At 40.0% G+C, this 21185-nt stretch overlaps 1 protein-coding gene across 4 annotated transcripts in view; it reads left to right on the top strand.

Moving 5' to 3' along the window:
- The first annotated feature begins 4670 nt into the window (after window positions 1-4670).
- Window positions 4671-21185, top strand: part of LMTK2 (lemur tyrosine kinase 2) — a 44596-nt gene continuing 28081 nt past the window's right edge. For 3 of the 4 annotated variants that reach the window (XR_003991158.1, XR_003991157.1, XM_030484344.1), the window contains exons 1-3: window positions 4671-5109; window positions 19220-19344; window positions 20229-20373. Coding sequence is in view for 1 of the 4 variants with exons in the window: in XM_030484344.1 (XP_030340204.1) it covers window positions 4959-5109; window positions 19220-19344; window positions 20229-20373 (421 nt within the window). In the remaining 3 variants the exon portion in view is untranslated. Of the gene's footprint in view, window positions 5110-19219; window positions 19345-20228; window positions 20374-21185 lie in introns of those variants that run through there. The other variant, XM_030484345.1, reaches the window with a different exon arrangement.

Below are 21185 nucleotides of genomic sequence, written 5' to 3' on the forward strand. Positions count from 1 at the left end.
ATGTTTGCCTTCCTTTATTGAAAGGATGTAGAGATTCCTGCTGAGCTAGAGGTCAGGAAACAGTACCTTTTTTGCAAGCTTGTGTGAACAGAGCTTACACCATCAAGATACTTATTTAAACATGGCTAATTACAAGACCATTCACTGCAGAGAGGCTCTGGTTCTATAACTTGCAGGTAGTTTTACTAAACCCTTGCACTTAGGCTGTAATGTTGCTGAACTGTTCCATTGCAGGAGTGCTGTTCTTGTCATATTACACCTATGGTGTAAGAACACATGAAGCCTTAAGCAGTAACACTTGCTTATTTGAGTAGTCACAGATAGGGTAGGTTTGTGAGAGTTGCTGAGCAGCTTCCACAACTATTGTCTTAATGAAAGTACTGCATGAGGAAAGGCTGAACTGCAACCTCCTTGTTTGATCTGTTGCATCTTAACTTGGTCTGTTTGAGAATATTCTTTCTGGTTTGCTTTTGTTTTATTCTTGACATACATAGAATGTGTATTTAGACCAGTACTGCATTAGACATTAATTTGGTTAAATGGTTTCTCACTATATTCGGTACTGCTTTGCTGCATCTGGAGCAAAATTTAATAGAGCACAGAGTTTAGTGTTTGGTAAAAAGAAATAGGAGAGGCTGGCAAGGAATTTCTAATGTAGTTGTGAAAGTTTTACAACAGCTTATTTATGCAGAAGTCATTATTTTGCATTTCCTTTTGTGTTAACAAGAATTAGTTAAATCTCCGATACCTTTGGAAAGAATAAACACATATAATTTCTCTCTTAAAATTTTGCTGAAAGGTTCTATAGGAAGCTTTAAGATACAGATCTATCACCGCAGATGTATCTTCTATTCCGCCATTAGACAGCTGTCAGTGGCATAAAAATCAGTTTCAAAATGGGCATGAACTGGCATTTTGGCTGGCAACATCATCAGAGAATAATATGTATTGAAAGAAGTTTGCCCTCCTCACTATATTTCTTGTAAGCCAGGTTGGAATCCTGTTGAGAATAAATTTATCCTCATGTTGGCATTTCTTATGCCTTTTTGAGGAAGTACTGAAATGCTCTTTCGCAAAAATTTATTCTTTTTATTAACTCCATTGATTCTATAGGATGGTTCAGGGGACTAAAGTCAAATGAATCTGATTTAATAAACTAAATAAAGTAAATTTAAATGAATTGAATAAGATATATTTACAATTATGATCCATCTTCATTTCTTAATGTTAAAACCCCTTCAAAGTACACCTGTCTGAAGACAAAGCAGATAGTGTGTTCCAGATCAGGCCCATCAAAATACAGTAGGTATTCCTGAGTCAACAGAAATGAAATTTTAACTAAATTTTCCAGGACATTAGTGGCAGATGCAAATCCAAATATGAAATATTTCCCAAGAAGAATGCAATTCCTTCATGCATTTACAAGGAATGGATTAACAAGAGGTGCTGGATCTTTATTTAGCACATTTTAAAATGAATACAAACTGAATTTTCTACCAGTAATTCAAATTATGCCCTGCCATATTTTCCAGAGGTTCATTTCTCCATTTCCAAGCTTAAGCATTTGGAAGAAATCAGAGAGGTCTGTTCTAAGCTCCTTTTAGGGTAACAGATAGATACTAAGGGAAAAACATTTGACTCAAATTAGCGAATTTCCTTTACGGGTTGTTTTAAACCCAGTTTTCTTCAGCCCATTTTCCTTGGTAGCTGCGTAAAATAATTTTGGATGCTGTAGTGTTGGAACTGAGAAAGATGCCTGCAGTAATGTAAAACCACTATTAGGTCACTTATGACTGAAAGTGGCAGTGAAAATCAGTGATATTTATTTTGTCTCTATCAGGTGGAGAAGCAAATCAGTTTGTTAAATATAAAAAGACAACACTGACAGGGAAAGAAAAGGTTATATATGAAAGGATGAGACATTTTTCTTTTGGGGGAAGGGAGAGCAACATTCATATATATGGAAACTATGCTTAAAAGAGTGACCTGGAACAAAAACTTTGGTTCTGCCATCCGCTGTGTTCCTGATGCTCAGCGATAACGCTGTTTTGTAGTAAGCAAATTGTGAATCTTCTGGGGCTTTAGTCACAGTTACATTGAAGACCTTTAACACCTCTCTGGCAACTTGCTCAGTCTGCTAGACAATGTTCCTTCCGCACCGATAATGTTATCAAAAATATTGAAGAAAACCAACTGAAAATAAAACCATCAACATCCTTTAGTTGATCCAATTATCTGTCTCTAAAAAAAGGTTTAACACCTCCCACACAGAACAGCAGCTTGAGTAATTTGGCAATGATAACAGCGCATAATCAAGAAACACGAGGCTGTGATATGTGGTAATACATCCCATTTTGTGTACAGGGAGAGTTTTGTTTAAGTAAATATATTTTCTTTTTAAGTACCTTTTGGATTACTTGCTATTAGGTTGCTCATCCCATTAGTCTCATAGAGTTACTACAAATGTTTAACTGCAGAAATCATAAATGGGTAAATTGTAACATTCCTGATGATGGCAGATGGGAGATTAGGCTTGGTGTCTTTGTTTTTTTTGCCACATTCAAGGTGTGTTTGAAGATAGGGAGCAACTGTGACTAACATGTAGAACAAAGGATCGGATGGTTTGGTTATTTAGCTTCTACTGGTGACTAATTCACAGCTAAACCTGAAGTGTGCCATCATTATAGAATAGTGCTCAGACAAGTCCTTTTAATGATATGCTGTCATAACTTCCCAGATGACATTACAACATGGTGTTTTATCACCAAATTACATCAAAGGCCTCACATTCAATTACACTAGGCTGGGTTGGGAAATAAAGCAGTCTGCTGCATTTAAAATGCAATGAGTTGTTTTCACTGCTGAAATGAGGAGACCCTTGCATTGTAAACCTGCTGACAGGCTACAGTTTTAAACTTTGTGTCTGCAGCAGCTATGAACCTCAAAATTATCTACGTATGGAATTTACATGAAGTCAGTGACAGATCTCAGGAGTACCTTAGACCCCAGACACTGTGGTGATAGGTACCCTAGGTACAGTGTCATTTGAATAACCATCCTTAAAAAATGTGGCTACAGTGTCAACTACAAGGAGACACATCCACATCCAGAGGCCTCAGCCATGATGTCTATACTCAGTGGAGGGAGATTTGACCGAGTGAAGAATAAAGGACTAACCTGGAAGTTTCCACTGGATATATATAGTATACATAAAGACCTGGCTGCATGCTTGTCATCGGCATCAGTCTTCCAGAGTACAGAGCTATGTGAATTGAGATGGTGGATGTTTGTGCATGAAAAAACCAATCTTGTATTACATATTGTATCTTTCATAGTACTGATTTTAAAGGGAAGGGACAACACTTTGTCCTTCCCAGTCCATAAAATCTACAGTCTGACAAGGAATACTTTGGGACATTGTTTTATATTGCTTATAAAACTTAACTCACAATGAGCAGCACAATGCATTAATAATAGTTTACTAAAACAACAAAAGACTTCCATGTCATTATTCAAGTGAAGTATTTCCCTCGGATCAAAACCTAATTAGAACATTTCAAAAAATATGGGTCATTTGGTGATACAATTAGTGTCTTCAAGCCAGAGAGAGGATATCTGGGGGTAGACACAGACTTGTTAACAGGCGAGTGGTTTAAGTACATCCCTATGGTAGGAGAAAAATTACCCTAGAAAACACTCCTAATGGCAGAGAAGGATTTAGGTGTATGTTGTCTCTTCCTGGACATCATGTTCCAAGTAGTGCTTTGAGTGCAGAACTTTCCTTTCATGAAGTCCCAGGGGTGCACTCATTGTACAGTTCTTTGGACAGTCTGTGCTCCCAAAGTCATTATATAATTGTGACATAATTAGCCTTTTTGCTAAATTATTTGGAAAATGGAAATCTAGTTTATTAAGTGTAAAGTATTTCCCTTATTTCCTCATTACATAAAGTCCACGATTTCTTAATACTTCCATTTATGCTCCTTAAAACTGTCACCTCATTTTCAAGTACTCTAAATTCAGCAGAATTACAAACCCCAACCAGAATACTCTTTTATTTCTGAATCCTGCTTGTATCATTAATTTAATAAGGTCATTTCCAGCCTTGGAAACGCACAGGCTGCAGAGGGTGGTTTATGCCCATCTCTATGTCTAACTTGAGGCTCATCACACTCTTCTTCTGCAGAGGAGCAGGAATAACGCAGGCACACCGTCAGAGGTGGTGTAAGAAATAGCACGGCGGAGCCTTGCCCGTGCGCCTGCCCCGCTCCGGGGCTTCTGAGGGAACCTGCCAGCTCGGCCCCTGGCAGAAGGGCCTGTGCTCCTGCTGAGGGTCCCGTGTCTACCGCAGGGCCCGACATGACCTGGCCGTGCCGGGGACCAGCGCACTGCGGGCGAGCGCCGCGCCTCCAGGCGGCGCTGTTCCCGCTACCCCCGCGTATCCTGCGCATGGAGGGGCCGGTCCCGTCCTCCTCCCGCCCCCGGCACCGCGCAGCCAGCTGGTTGGCGGAGCGCGCCTTCACTCCGGGGGAAGCCCCGCCCTCCTGCCGGCGCCCGGAACGCGGCTTGATTGGCAAACGCGCCCCGCCGCTCTCGCGCCGCAGCCTTCGCTCGTCCTATGTGCAGCGATTGGCTGACCTGTATGTCAATCACGGATTAGCGCCGTCCCAGCCAGTGATCCCGCCTCCTCAGCGCGCGGCGCGGGTTGATTGGCGCATTGGGCTATCAATCAGCAACGCGTCCCGCCCCCTCCCGGTCAGGTAGCCCGGAAGATGGCGGCGGCGGTGGTGTCCGCAGGGGCTGGTGGTGTTCTGTGAGGGGAGCGGGCGGCGGGTCCGATGCCGCGGGCGGTTCCACCGCGGAGGTGGGGGGCAGCGGCTGCCGCGGGGGCTCGCCGGAGACGCTGAAAAGCTCGAGCCCCTCTTTCGCCGCCGCGCCTCGGGCCGGGAGCGGAGGGCATGCAGCAGCGCGGGGGTCTCGGCGGGGGTGCCGGGCGGCGGGGGTGCTGCCCGCTGCCCCTCGGACCCCGACGCCCGCTCGGGTTCGTCCTCCTGCTGTCGCTTCTCTTGGGGAGCGGCGGGGCGGCTCCGCTTCCGCGAGCAGGTGCAGGTGAGGCGCGGGAGGCGGCGGGGGGAAGCGGGGCTGGGCGGGGGCTCCGCGGCGGGGCCTGTGAGGGGACGGCGGCGGCGGGGACCTCGGCGCGGAGTGCCTCTGGCTGGGGCAGGCTCTGGGGGCGCGGCGGCGGAGCGGGGGCACTGCGGGCTTCCAGAGCCCCGTCCCTCCCCCGGGCCGCGGGCAGGGCCCCGCGCCGCGCTCGCCCCGCGCCGAGGCGTCGGGAAGGGCACGGCGGGTGGATGGGATCCCGGCGCAGTGGGCTGCGGCTGCCGGCCTGCGGGTCACGGCCGGTGCTTGTGGCGTTGGGCGGTATCCCGCTGTAGGTATCTCGGTCTCTTTAGGTTGAACTACGTGCTTGTCCTCTCTTTGTGTTTACCCACATACGTTATTTCGCTAGTGCCTGCCGTTCTAGCCTGTACAGATCTCCGTGATTATTTTTTTTTCCCTATTTTTGCCTGTGAATCACCGGGATTCCCGTTCCTGGGTGGAGGCTCTTCAGGGCAGACGGCGGTTCCCTCCTTTCCGGTCAGATTAGTCGGATTTCCCCCCCGGCCCAGTCTCTCTAAATAGTCATGTAGTTCGCATTTATTTGTCTCTTATGTAGGTAACGCTAACTTCCTTCGATTTTCTTGCTTATTTTCCTGTTAGTCTTAAAAGTACAAAATAAAAAGACATCCTGTCAGTCATATGAGTTACTGATCAGAGGTTTATTAGTACTGATAGGTAACAACCATCTCTGAGGGGGTTTTTTGGTGTTTCACATAGTGTTGTATTGAGACTCAATTTTGTTAGGTTTGGTTTGAATGTGTACTGAGATTCATTTCTAGCCATGAGGAGTTGAACAGCTGAAATAGACAATATGGTCACAAAGGAGGAGGAGGAGGAGCAGTGGGGAGGGAGAGATCTGAAGCACAGAGATTAGGTAATTTGGCTGCTGCTCCACAGAAAGTATCAGAACTGGGAGTGGAACCCAGGCTTCCTTTATTTTTGGACCTATGCCTCTTTCCCAGTTTTTTTCCTCCCAAGAACATTTCCGATTTGTTCATAAGTTACTTCCTCCGTCAGCCGCCTTTGAGGTCTGTCTTACTTTTGTAGAAAGTATTTTCTGAAAAAAGAGAAACCTGTCAATCAAGTCTATATTTCCTTTCAGATTGAAAGATAAGTTTGCTCGTTTATGAAATACTTGAAGTTTGTCCATATAATATTAACTTGTTCTCAAGCCGTAAGATAAGGCAGCAGAGTCAGTTTTGTGTGGAGGTCTTTTCTGCCTTTTTGATGTCTGTATTTCTCTGAAATGCGGTTAGTTTTTCTGTGTAAAGGTTTAAGGGTAGATCTCCAGTGTTTGCTCTCAGGACTATGCTGTGTGCCTTACAAAGCTGAGAGATCAAGACATAACTTCCATGACACTGGTAAAAAGCTTCATTCTCAGATGGAAAAACTGATTGGATAATGCAGGAGATAAAGAGGAGGTTAAATGATTTTTTGTAAAGGCTGAATCAAGGATGCTCAGTGCAGTGCTGCTAAGAGAAGTATTCACCGTGTTCTGATATCGGGCTCATACAACATTAATGAGGTAGTGTAATTTTATATGTTGGTTTTGATTATAATTTAGGCCAAAGCATGTATACATGGGATGTTACCTGAAGTAACCCAAAGAAACCCAGTTAACTCTAGGAAATGAAACTGCTGCTTTCTACTGTATCTTTGCCCATAGAGTAAGAAGCAATGTCCTTGGAGTATTTTATTGGCAGATATTTAGTATTTAAACCATTAAGGCCTCAAGAGGAACCTTTTCCGGTTTCACTGACATTACTTTTGCTGGGAAGACTGCCTACTGAATGAAATAATGTGTGCAGATGGGTTTGTGTGCAAGGTTCTTGGTCCTGCAACATGTCCTGTATTGTCACAATGGCAGGAACCTGTTAGAAAGCTACAAGGACTTTGTTTTTCTTTCCCTTCCTTTGAATAGCTTACCAGTGGATGGCAGTGAGACTGTTTTGTCTCGAACCTTCTTGCTCACACTACGTACATTTTAAAATCTAGAAGACAAACCTGTGACTTTATTTTTCAGGGTTAAGAATCCCGAGTTGTGTTTAAAAACAGCTTCAGCCATATTGTGAATTTCTCTCTCCTATATCCCAAGCAAGCCGGGTTGCTTTAATTTCCTTACTGGGACTAGCAATCACTGATGGTCTTCATTCTGGGCCATGGCAGTTGTTGTAGTTCACCGTAACACTCATTCTGATACATACGAGTTGAAAACTTGTGAAGAATTTAATGAGCTTTTCGTAAAATAATTAGTGACTCGTTTCAGGATTATTTCAGATCCCGCAGTTCTTCACCTAGCAAGAAGGGTTGCAGCTTTGGCAACGGGGAAGCATTTTGATGTGTGTTGCACTAAGCTTGCTACAGGAACGGTGAGACTCCACAGAAGAAAGAGGAAAGTGTCTGTAGTTGTTGTGGTGAACTTTGCGGAATAGTTCGTGGAGTATACCCATAATAAACTATCCTTTCTTTTGGGGAGGAAGCTGGAAGGCAGGAAGTGGTAATGAACAGGTTCTAGCAAGACTAGATTGGATTCCTTGTTCAAAAATGCCCCATTTTGTGGACTTGCTGTGCAGGTGTGCCGCACTATGGCTGGGGAACCGTCAAGTTCCCAGGACCTTGATCAAGAAGAATGATGATGCTCTTTTAAGTATGGCTTCATAGTGTTGGCAGATGAAGCTGTGCATCGATGATGTGGTCTATAGCAATCTTATGGTTTTTAGGTTATATTTCTAAACTCAATTTTTATTTTCAACACTAAGGAAAGGAGGTAAAGGAAATCGAGCTTTATCTGTTCCCCTGGTAGGATTCATGGCAATTATTGTAGGAAATGAGGAAAAACAAGATGTTGAAGATACTACTAGCTAAAAATACTTCGGCCAACTTAGATTTAATTTATTCTGTGAGTGGAAAAGGAGGATACTGATATGGACTGTGATAGTTCTAAATTTAAAGGTTTCACTTTATACTGGAGGTGAGAGCTGGAGGTCTGCTGGAAAGGAGTTCATAGAATGAAGGTATGTAGTTTTGAGCCTGTGGAGTGTTAGCCTGAATGCATCAGGCCAAGATGACTTCTAGTCCTGTGTGGCTGAAGTAAGGGCATCTGGCAGCTACGCTTTAGCAGGAGTATTTTGTAGCCAAACTTAGTGCATTATAATCTGACAGGTCTTCTTTACTGTGCTAAAGCTTTACATTTACATTCAGTCTCTCTTTCTGTTCTTCTTACTTGGATTTCCATACTTGACTTTAATTCAGTTACTACTCCAAGCAAGCTAAGAATCTGAATCAAGGGTATGTGTATAATGTCAAAGTAAGTCATCTCTGTGCTCTATGAAGTCTTTGCAAATACAAAGTAACAGGGAATAAAAAATAATCTTATTTTCCTGTAAAACTTGACTAGATGGCAGCGGTTTTGGCAGGTGTGTGCAGTTTTATGTTTGTGATGAATTATGTAGTCTGCTCAGTTGAATCGAGGCAGCTGGACTGGTGCTTCCCTGGTTTGTGCAGAGAACCTCAGTCTTGGGGCTGAATGCCATGGCAGTGAGTCCTGGCTGATGAGCTTAGTATGTGCAACCCTGGAAAAGATGCTAAGAGAGTGGTGTGTAGCATCCAGAGACATCCATCTAGAGTATCTACGTGTTCATGCACTTGTATCTAGTGAAATCAGCTGGCCATAGGTGACAAGTTAAAACTTTGAGATTAAGTCACTTCTTCTTACATGTTGAGCTCTGCAGCATATATATACTCTTGGGAAAATTGTTCCTTTTGGGTTGCTTTGGCTTGATGTTTCCCTTGGAATTCTGTCAGACTGGGGCCCAGTTGTGGTTGTGGCCTGTGGTTTGGTACAATGCAAAATGTCTGTGACACTTGCACAAACTAAGGAGAGCGATTTTCTAAGGATATGCAAGTTAGTGACTCAGATCACTTGAAGTTAAGAAAAATCTTGCTTGTAAAGTGGGGATTTTAATTTGTGGTGTATACTTTTCTTGGGAGTGGTTTGTCTTTCCTCCCCCTTTCAAGCACTAAACTTATTTACTTCTCACTATATTTCTTTTTCTAGCTTCTGTCCCAGACGCCTAATAATTGTAGAGCTGGAGCTGCTAAATTGTCTTTTATCTTTTGTTTCTATCTGAGAGTTTGTAACTGAGGTAAGAAGCCAACCCTGACTCCTTGGCCTGCAGGGATGTTGCACGCAAGGCCTTGTTCACGGGTTTGATCTGCTTTCTCTGCCTCTGGCTGTAAAGTGTCTGGACTTTGCTAAACTAAAGCAGTCTTTATAGGAGGAGGTCACTTCCTGAGGTAATTTCTCACATCTTGAATGCTTGGGTGTATTTAATAATTCCTCAGATATCATTGCAACATAGTAGGATAGCACTGATCAGAGACGGCCGAAGGTACGTTGTCAGGCACAGGTCACTGGTTTCAAAGGGCTCGTTAGTCCTGGTTTTGCCCCAGACACTCTATGAAAAAAGGAGTTTTTTACATAGTGAGATCCAGCATTCTGTTTGAAAAGCGCAGAAGACTAAGTTAAATTTTTGAGGGCTACTGAATAACTGTCAGGCAAATTTGAACAGAAGTGATTTTTCTGACATGTGCTGTAGTCTGGTTTCAGTCATCATCCATGTGTGGTTTACCTGCACGGGATAAGGGGGCCCAAGGTCACAATAATGCCCGAGGCTGCAGAAATTTTAGTTCTCTGTTTTGGTCCTAATGCTCTGGTTCTGCAGCAGCAGGACAGCACATGGAGTATTAGAGTCTTGCTTAGATTTCATTTTGGCTCTGCTTTTCTATTTGGTGTGTGCATCTACTGTCTGGAGCTTGATATAGGTCTGGATACAATTTGCAATAGCTTCAGTGCATGTGTTGCTCTGTATAAGCTCTTTGTTTTCATTGTACTGCTGTGATAAAAGGGGTTTAGCAACATCAATGATAGCAGAAATATTTTGTAGACAGTATAATCAGAACTGTACAAAGTGTATCAGGATAGCTGTTTGAGTCTAGGTATGTGGTTGAAGCACAACCTGTAGCAAGGTGTTGTGCCACATGTAGGTTAGGCAAGGTGATAGTGTGAAACAAGTTATGTCAGTGAATTGTCTTCTGAGGGATTTTCAGTATGAAAAGCTGGTACAAAGTAACACCTTGTCCAACACTACTACAGTTACAAAGCTTCCTTAGTGGTAAGGAAGCATTGCTGCAGTGACGTGAGTAACATGACATTTTTAGAGACTACCATTGCACCCTGACACCTCTTAGCTGTGAAAGAGGTGTAGAAGAGTTTAACAGTAGACTTTTGAGTGCTGGCTTTTAAGCTTTCAGCCTGTAGACCAGATCCAGTTCTCCAAAATAAGTCATTCATTCTATGGTCTGTCCTTCCTAGGGGTCCTTCAGCTGCGAATAAGGATGAGAAATAGAGCTGCATAAGCTCTTTTGGCAAAACGCTGCTTCTTTCTTTCTTTCCCACATGTCTTAACTTAGTTGTGCATCAGAGTTGGAAATGCATCTACTGTAAAATCAAGACTCTAGAAAATCCCATCATGAGAAGGTTGTGTGTAATCTCTTTGTGCTGCTTTAAATGACTGTGGTCTATCTACCCTGTTTTAAAAACATCTGCAACTCCAGTGCCTCACTGTTGGAGAAATGGTATAGCAGATGAAAAATACTGTTCTTGAGCAGGGATTAATTGTCAAAACCAAAATCTAGCAGTATAGAATAAAGTATGCTCAGTAAGATTTTTTTATATGTATCTATATATGTGTACACACGCACACTGTTAACAATCAGATGGTACCTTTGCAAGATAATAATGCTACCCAGATTTTCCAGAAACACTGCCATGAAGGCCTAAGGTACATAATTATTTAACATGTATATTTTTTACCTTGTGTTAAGATGCCTTTGTTTAAACATCAGATTCTAACACTGAAACTTCAAACAGATCTCGCTATATAAACACTTGAAGTACTAGCCTATATTTAGTCCTTATTAAAATTGAGCAGTATGCTGTTGTGTGAGTAATTCTTTGACATTACTGGGAAGGCTTGTAGTGTAATAGAATAAGGACAGAAATGTGAAGCTAACCCCAGCTAACACTTTTACTAGTTACTTGCTGTTCAGCCAACGCTCAGGCCAGGACAAGCTTTCATTAAAAGTGAGGATTTGAGCTGTGGTGTTCTGAGGGTGCTGTGCTACGTGAGAATCCAGCATTGCCTCAGATATTCTTGCCTTAGGATATGTAACCTGTGCCACCTTTATGTACAAAGTGGACTTCAGTGGCTGTAGAAGCTCATTTGAAGCACCCTGTAAAGTATTTAGGGGGAGCATGGGATAAAACAGTTTGGAAAAGTGTTGGCTAGGTTGCAGGACCGACTTCTTTAATAGACTTTTCTCTCTAAGGACAAATGGGTGGATTGAGATAATTTGCCAAAAATTGTTGACATAGAGTGTACACATCCAGTTGTGATAGGAAGTAGCTAAGGTTTTTTCTTGGAAGTTGCATAGGACAGGAATGATTTTGGGGTCACATGTCCACAAAACACATTTAACTATGGAACTGGCTTTTGTCACTGTAGAGCTATATCCAGAACACGAGGTGGGTTGGAGGAATGTGTCAAGGGATTTTTTTTATTGCTTCATGGGGGAAAAACTCTGTAGGAAATTGTCACTTGCTGTCTTAGTTACCCTTACTGCTGAGGATTAACTCTTGTAGGGAAGAAAAGCTGGTGGGTTTTCAGAAGAATTGTCTGTGCACATGTATTGCCCTTTCGTCCCACCCACCACCCCATGATGGACTTAAATAAGAAGAGTTCTGGGGTGCGATGGGGATTGTAATGGGCAAGTTGAGTAGAGGGGTGAAATGTTTCAATTTCTATCTAGAAGTAACTTGGACAGGTGTAGTTTTAAGTACTTAAGAGTTTTGGTTTTTTGTTGGTTGGGGTTTTTTTGAGGTTCTATGTAGGAATTAAGATTTTCACACTTGTAAGGAAGAAGGAAAGCAAAGTCAGGTGGTAAAGTGCTTTTGCATAAAGATATATTTGTAATGTCCATACTGAAGGTTACTTTTGCTATTTGTGCAAACTTTGCATTATCCAATGTAAGGCTAGTAATAATGTCATGAGAGGACAGGCTTTTGGACTAACTCTCTTTAATAAAATTTTCAGTAGTTTATTCCAGATTATTTTTATTGCTTTAAATTTTTAAACATTTGTGTTTTCTTTGAACGGCAATAAGTACTACAAATCTGAAACCTGGAAAGTTCAGGTATAAATGAAGAACTTCATTAAAGTCTGTTCAGGAGTATTATGTACGTCTGTTCTTAGGGATTTACTCAGTGTAGGAACATTTCCAGTCTTTGCTTGAAATACTTTGTGTGTATGGAAACAGTTTTAGATTTCATTAAGGTGCTGCCATTGCGCTGAGGACACAAAGGAAATCATCTGAGATCTTGGGAGTGTTTTTTCCTGTTGTACTGGTAATGGTCATTCAAATCAAAGGGATGATTGGAATTTGGAGTGCCTCTCATTCTAAAAGTCTCTCTTCCTCTCTTTTTTCCTCCCAGAGGAATATCTGAAGTGCAAATAACACTCCTTCAGAACTTGTGGTGAGCTTTTGAGTACTTGTGTTGTATCTTAGTTGAAGGTGATGGTGATTTGGATGTGATTCCAATACAGTATTTTAAAGCCTATTGTAACACAGCATGGCACAACTAAATGATGGTACTGCACACATTTCTGCTGAAACTTAGTCTCAAAAATGCTGGGGTTTTGGCTCAGTTGTTAATGGAGCATAGCAGGAAAAAATTGAGATTACAGGAATGCAGTAACGGAATGTGATTTGATTTTTGTTTTTTAAATGCAGGAGCTGCAATGTGTGTTGTGCTTCACCTTATCATACACATTGAACATTACACAATAGATGTGTCTAAAATTGTTTTGGATAGGCTTTTGGTTTAGTATTCCACCTGTTGCTTGTAGGCATTCAGAATTTATAGGCCTTGTTGTATCTGTCTTGGTTTTGTGCCTGTTACTAGCAAACCTCTGAAGATTTCAGGGAGTAAATAAATGCAGGAGAAACCCTTTGTGAGGAAGAGGTAATGATCTGAACCTGACTTGTGAAGAACTGGGTGGGAGTTGAGAACACTCCCAGCAGTTGCTAGCATAAGGAGAATGACAGCATTATTTAGGAAAGTGAAGATACCTTTTAAAAATCTTGCTTATTAAAACCCCTATAAATTAGGGTGATATTACACTTTTTAACCTGGTTACATTAATATCCTTTAAATGCAGGTAAGTAACTTGATCAAGCTTACAAAAGATGCCATGAAAGTAGCTATAGAGCAAACTTAGATTTGGTCATTCGTTGGTATTTTAAAGGCTGCCCTGTTCTGACTCAGTGTCAGAAAGTAGCATCTCAGTTCATGATCATGTAATTTCAGGCTGTCCAAGAGACAGTTTAAATGACTGCTGTCATGTTAGATTTGAGCTGGAAATAGTTATAGCTATTAGTGCAGAACTGCCATTAAAATAGCTGCTTTTGAAAGAAAAGAAGCTCTTGCTTATGCAGTGGGACTGTTGTCGCATAGCAACTACTGTGCTGAAAGCTTAAAATCAGATGCTCCCTTGCAGTTCACTGTGCCCTAATAATGCTTAATTTATCTGGGCCTGGCACTGCCTTTATCACAGTAGTGGATGTCTTTCATTAATGTAGTCAGTAATGTCTGTCACGTACACTTTTCTTTTTTTCCCCAAGCTTAGAACTATGTGGTGTCATGAGGTTTTTAGCCCCATTTCTTGAAGGTTGAGACCTTAAGAATGATTAATCACATTGAACCAAATTTGAGAGAGTCAGAGTTGAAGCATCATGGTCTGGTAGAAGAAAACGAAGCCTGCCATCCCTCCTACAGACAGGCAGTGACATCTGGGCCTTTGTCGTGCTGAGTGGTGGCTGTTGGTTGGCAAGTGAACAGGGATGAACGTTTGGCTAGCTGGCACGTCTGTTGATCCTAATGGGAGCAAAGGATGCCACAGGTGGATGACATATGGGTATTTGAGAGTACTGTGGGCAGACTGGGAAATCAGATAGAGAAGGAAACCAGTTCTTGTGAGAAACAAACATTTGTTTACTTAATTGTTGCATTTGGTAGTTGGTGAACTGTCTTGTGAAGAAAGACCTGAAGGAAACTTAGGAAGGTATAGAGAATCCTGACCTATATAAGTTGCTTTGAAATATGCTTTGTATGAAAATAACATTTTTCCACCCCTTGAAACATTCTAATACATACTGAAGTGTATGTTCTCATGTCTATACTTGATCCCGAGAATGCCAGCATAATTTATCATCATTGTTTTTTCAGTGAGCATGTTCATGTACTTGCCTGTGTACAGGGTTTGACTTCAGATGTGCTATGCTCAAATTTAGACTTTAGTGTAAAACTTGCTTACGAAATGGCTGTGTTCAGAGGTGCTGAAGAATCTGCTTCAATAGCTGTTAATTAAATACCTACCTCAGCCAGGGCTTTGAATTGTTTGTGATGCTATATACTACTTTAAAAGTGGGTAAATAACAGCATAGAATCAGTATTTAATACTGTGACGCTTTGAAAATAGACCTTATTTTCTGTGATGATAATTTAGGACTATCTAGATGCCATTTTGAGATGGAACACTTACTAGCACAGATCTTTGTAAAGCATTCTGTTGTGTTAACCTTGCAGTAACACATATAGTAACACAGACACACTGCATCTCCTGCTTTGGTTTAATATAGTAGTGATATAATCCGGGCCTCTTCCTCCTGCTTCAATAGTTTTGGATATACCAGACCAAAGTAGTCTAGACTTATTTTAACTACAGGAAACCTTATTTTGTTGGCATTTTATATATAGTATTTTCTTGGATCTTTTATGCAGTTCCTTTCCTAAAGAACAGATTCTGAGTTCTGGAGAGATATTAAGATGTAGTAGGTTGTTACTGTGTAGGGATACATTAAATATGGTAGGTTTTTAAACTGAGATGATATGCTGAGTAAATTTATTAAGCTCTCCTCTTTTAGAATCTATTATGTTAAGATTCTTCTGCATTCATTATGAAATTGTGAGTGATATTTATTGGATTTTATCTGGGTTTAGATTAAAATGAATTAAATTTACAATGTATTTTAACAATTCTTTTAATTAAGGAGAACTGTTTCTGTACTGACTATATAAAATTCTCTGTGTTTAACTGAATGGATTTATTTCTGATTGCTCTTTTGGTCAGAACCTTACGATAAATTGCTGTCGTTCCTTCATACTTTCACAATTTACAAACAGAAGGAGGTATTAACCATCTTCTACCTTTTCAGTTCCAAGTCATTTTACTAAGCTCCAGTGAATTAATCATTGGATAGAAATAGTTGAAAAATGCAAAAGAGGTTGTACTGCAGCAGATTTGTCAGCACTTTGTCAAACACCAGTTCCAATACTTAATCAGGGACTTCCACCACTGAATATTTATTCAAGCTATTAAAATAACTTCACTTACAATAAATCTTAGCCCAGTTACAGGTTGCCATCATTTTATACTTTGCATTCTTCTTTAAAAAAAGTGCAAATTAAAAGAAATATCAGTTATTAATGACTATGTGAGAGACTGGAAAGTTTATCCAAGTGGAGCTGGATTCTGTAATTCTTATTAAGTAGCTCTTGTGTGAGTCATCTGAAATGCTCTTCTGTAAGTGTTGCAGGAACTTGCCCATGATAATTGGTGTTTTTCTTGTATTAAAGCATCTTTTTATAACTTTGTGAAATTTGCCTTGTGCTTCTGGAAGTTCAGATGACTTCCATCTTCTTAATGAACTGTAAATGGTTAGTTGCCTTTTCAAAGGGGATCTTTATTCCCACCCCCCTCTTTTTACTTCATTACTTTCTCCAATTAATTACAGTGTTCACACAGTTTCTTTTCTTGGGAATTATAAAAGGTCCATAAGATTAGGAAGTAACATAGTGAACAGCAGCAGTATTTTTTTGTTCGTGTATTCATTCCAGGACACTTAAAGGAGATGCTTATGTCTGGGGAATTTATCAAACACCAGTTTGCCTAAAACACTTAGATTTTAGGCTTGATAAATATGCAGTTTTTCTTTACAGAAGGAATTCCAACCAAAAGATGTTGTCTTTTTCGTATAAAGTAGTTGAATACATGTGCACTGTATCTAACATGTACAATGAATTGTTAGTGCTCATTATGTTTAATTTTGAGTTAAATTAACTAGAAAACTGGTATAAGACCACTAGGAGCCTGAATCCTCCTAGTCAGATTTGCTGTGATAACTTGTAACATCTGGGAGGTCAAAAGTGGTATCCTGAGTTGCACTAAGTGTGATAATGCTTATGTGAACACACCTCGTGGTAATGCTGCTGTAGTTGTGATAGTCGAAGGGCATGAGTGAGAAGTTTGTAGGTAGCAATAACATCTTGTGCTAGACCAGCTAATACAGTTACAATAGATGTGCTTTGGGGTGCACAAGCCTTTTGTCAGGTCTGGAAAAGAAGCAGTAAGATCGAAAGCAATAGAGCAGATTTGAAAAATTGCTCCCAAGTTTCAGTAGAAGCTGGTCAAAAAGACCATCTGGAAGAAGATATGGAGCAGGGGAGGATGCTAATGAGAAGTGATAATGCTCATCTCCTGTGGGGAACAGAAGACACTGTAAAATGCATGTTAGCCATGTGGGCATCCAAAAGGAGATGTTATAGTGTACCATAAACCCAAAATAAAAGTTAGATGGCTTTTTTAGTGTTGTATACACATGACAGCTGACATGCTTCATAATTACCTCTTAAGGATCTGCTCTGAAGTTAGTCTTTGAATAGCAGTGTCTTAAGACACAGTAATAATGCGTTCTGTGAATAATAAAATGTGCCCTTGGTGTCAGAGTCCATCATGTGGGGATTTACTTTTGCTTGGCTAACTGTCCCCAATGCATCTGGTACACTGGATGAGCCATTCTGGGGCGTTCAGGAGTCTTGATCTTCTACTGGGAGGAATATATATTGTAACTATGGTGATGTGTTCCCACGTGTTGTTAGTGGGGGAAAATCTGTGTCTGTTCAGTAGATAGTCTGTGGTGAGTTGACTTCTCATTTCAGTGGGGTTGGTGGTGAAGGTGAGGAAGTTGTTTAGAAATTAGGTGGGATGGTTTTAGAAAAATGTCTTTAAAATACTACTACTAATTAGTGTTACCTGATAACATAAATATGTTTACTTTTTTGTAGTAAAGCTACCTTCTATTACTTGGTTTAGAGGTTCAAAGGGAATATCTTAAATTTTATCTAAAGCCGTATTACCTGTGTGTGTGTTTGTTACAGTAATTTAGCTAATGACTTCACCAAATGCTTCTGTTTGTGGTTTAGGTAATCTTCAGTCTACTTTATTACTGAACATCTGAAGGAAGTAATCATGAATCAGCTGTTGCCTTCCCTTTCTTTCTTGTTGATGCTTACAAATGGAAAAATCCATAGGTGTTATGTAGAAGACCTGGGTTAAATGAGTATAAATTGTTCTGTTGAGAGACCTCTTTAGGGATTTTTTTGTTTTCTTTTCATGATTTTGACTAAAAGGAGGCAAGTGGCCTCGTATCGTGGTTGGTCTTTGTTTGAACAATACGTAGTATCTGCAGACAGAGTGTTTGTGCTCTGTAATGAGATTGGAATGCCAGAGCTACTGTGGAAACTAGAAAACAGTATCAGCTGTTTGAAAACCTTCCTTTTTGGTTAACTTTTATAGTTATATGGATAATATTCCTAGTTGTACAGAAAATGTGTTAACACTCTTTAAAGCAGTATTTTGATTGTGGCATTTTACTTGTATTACATGTAATTAAATAAACGTTCTGTAAGTGTTCTGTGGAACATGATGAAAAGCTGTAGCTTTTTCTGGAAATTTCTTAATTTTTATAGTTTTTTGAAGGTTTAAGGGTTAAGTGGACAAGTTTGTATGTCCCTTAACTAGTGATCAACTTCTGATTTTCTTTATTTCTGAGGCTTCATTTACGCTATAGTTTGCTGCCAGAGATTCCCGTTGGTACTCAGATGTTCCCGTACAATCCAGTTGTTCCAAGTCACCTGACAGTGTTAAACTTTAATAGTGATGTCATATCTAAATATGTTTTAGTCAGATATGGTCCAACTACTCTTCCAGTCTTTGTGGCAGTATCTCTTTAAAAAGAAACAACAAACACCTTCAAGATGTGTGCTGTTGGGAACTACATATCCTTGTTCTCTGCTAAAGATGAAAACAGGGATGAAAATAGGTTTAATTCCCTTAGCAAAGACTTAAGGTTTTTATAAAATGCCATTTGATTTTATCCTCTGAATAATAATAACCTGACTTAATCACAGAAAATGTGTTGTAGGTTGTTTATGTATTTCATACATCTAGTTATTTGGAAGTGTGTTTGCAAAATGGTTAGGGATCATGTCTAAAATTGTTGAAATGGAGACAAATCACCTAATGAATCACAAGAAGTAGAAATTGGGCTGGAGCTGATTAGATCCATTGCATTTGTGAAAGCAACTTTTATATTTGGCAGACTGTCATGAATGCATTTGTTGAAAGAGACAGTATTGCCTTATAGTAACATATTTTCAAGTTGTACACAGTTTAAGTGAGGATTTCTTCTAGCTGCCTTTTTTCTTAGGACAGATGTGTTAGCTCATAGGAAATGTCTTCAAAAAGCCCAGATTTCTAGTATTTGTGTTTAGATATCTATATAAATCAGTCGACTCAAACAGAATCCTAAGGCTTGGGACTATCCTAGTTCATAACCTACCCCCATATATCATGTTGGCTGTGGCTTCTTAGCTTGAACCAAGTAAGTCCAGAACGGTGTAGGCAGGTGGTAGAGCATAGATGTATTTTGCCAGTCTGTCCTTTCTATTCAGTTTCCTCTTATTTTTGATCATATCCACAGAGTCAAATGTTCAAACTCTGTCTTCTAAATAAATGCAAATGAACAATATACTTTGAAGGAACTTCTTAAAATGCTAAACATATTTATTTAATACTACGTACATGTTTATTTCTAGGGGAAGTTGCTACAGCTGAAGTTTCCTCATCTTTTGTGATTCTGTCTATATGTGCTCTAGTAGTACTGGTAATACTGCTTGCAAACTGTGCTTCCTGCTGTAAAGACCCTGAGATAGATTTCAAGGTAAGCATCTGAAGTCACAAATGTATATACAAGTGACATTCTGATATCCAGAATACTTCCTTGATGATTTGTGGTAATGCACTGCAGTTAGTGACACTTCAGTGTCTCTGTACATTCTCTCTTCTGAAATAGCCAGCAAGTGTATTTCTACATGCTGCAGAGTCTTGCTGCAACCATTTATTTTCAGTACTTGGTCCATGCTGCAGTAAGGAACTTTAATGTCTGTTCAACGTCATTACAAGCCCTCAGGATCAGCATGAAAGTATACCCTTGTGACAATTTTGCTGTGAAGAACCTTTTTGTTGTTTTTCTGTGTATTCTTTTAATTTGTCTGTCTTAGTCTGCTGACAGGGTTTAAGACCTGTCAGCAGACAGGTTTAAGACATTCCTGTTGGATAAGCATAGTGAAAAGATATATCCACTGTAGCAAAACCCTTGGGAAATTATCATCAGAGAACAGTTACTTTTGGAACATGGGTTGTTGGTGTTCCTAAAATCGAGTTTTGCTCTCATTTCTAAATGGAGAAGATTTGGCCTAGGCAGTGGATGCTAATTCATTCAAAGGCAGGGATAGTATCTAAAGTGAAAAACAAACAAAACCCAAAACAAAACACACAAAACCCCCCAAACCAACCAACCAAACCCTTTTCCCTCAAGAAACCATAACAAAACAATAAGCCATCCTTTTTGTTAAAAGCAATACTTGATACTTTAATCTCTTTTAATCAGTAATGAGTTGAAACTAAGGAATAGAAAACAAAATCTGTAACTGTCCTTGGAGAAAAGCTAGGCCTCCTTCATGTTGCTCATTCAAACTGAAAGAAATGTGTTAGTACTAATTTTAAGACAAAGATCAGCTTGTTTATTAAGATTTCTTTTTTCAGGAATTTGAAGATAACTTTGATGATGAAATAGATTTTACACCTCCAGCAGAAGATACTCCATCTGTTCAATCTCCAGCAGAAGTGTTTACTCTTTCAGTTCCCAATATTGCTTTACCAACTCCCTCCCAGTTTCCATCTCGTTCAGGTAAAACACTGTTTTTTAATGAAAAACCAAAAGTAGGCAATTTCAGTGTCAAAAATGGAGTGTGGCTGATTGTTTGACTTTATTGTAACAAATTGTTACGTACATATAAACTGAGTTATATTTTGTAGGGTACATGATAAAATGTGAAGTATTACTTCAAAAATCTTAATTTACAGCAGGCTGCCACTTAAGGTAGTTTGAGAGAATTAAACTAGCTTAAATAAACCTCTCTGGAGTACTTTCGTTGTGCCTCTATATACATAAAGCGTTTGAAGTAGTCTAGGACCTTGATTTCTTCTGCTCTTCAGTGGTTTTCTTCATGGCTAAGTTGCCACTGGATTTTAATCATTAGCCTCAAGTGGAAGCAAGAGTGGATCTCCTACTTTATTGCAGTGCTACTGTTTCAGCTGCATTGCTTTCCTAATGTCACTGTAGACTTTTCATGCTGTAAATGTGCTGTTGTTAAGACAGAGCACTAGATTTCTTTTCCCTGTGTGAAAGGTTTCTTGGAATGTATTCTTTAAAATACAGGTTTAGTAAGAGAAAACTTAAGCATCTGAAATATGACAAGCACAATTTAGCGTAAAGTAGCCATTCTTATATTATACTTCACATTTTTACATACGTTGCTCGTGTCGCTTAATTATAAGATGTTCAGGGAAGCTTCTAGTAAAATTTCTTTACCTACAGATTCCAAGAAACAGCCAGTGTGCCTTTAATACAAAAAGAAATTTTACTCCTTAGTGTTTTCATGAGTGAGGGAAAATTATCTCTGAAAAATTCAATGTCAGCTCTTCTACATTGCCATAATT

The sequence above is a fragment of the Strigops habroptila genome, chromosome 4 (genome assembly GCF_004027225.2).
Source record: "Strigops habroptila isolate Jane chromosome 4, bStrHab1.2.pri, whole genome shotgun sequence".
Lineage (NCBI taxonomy): Eukaryota > Metazoa > Chordata > Aves > Psittaciformes > Psittacidae > Strigops > Strigops habroptila.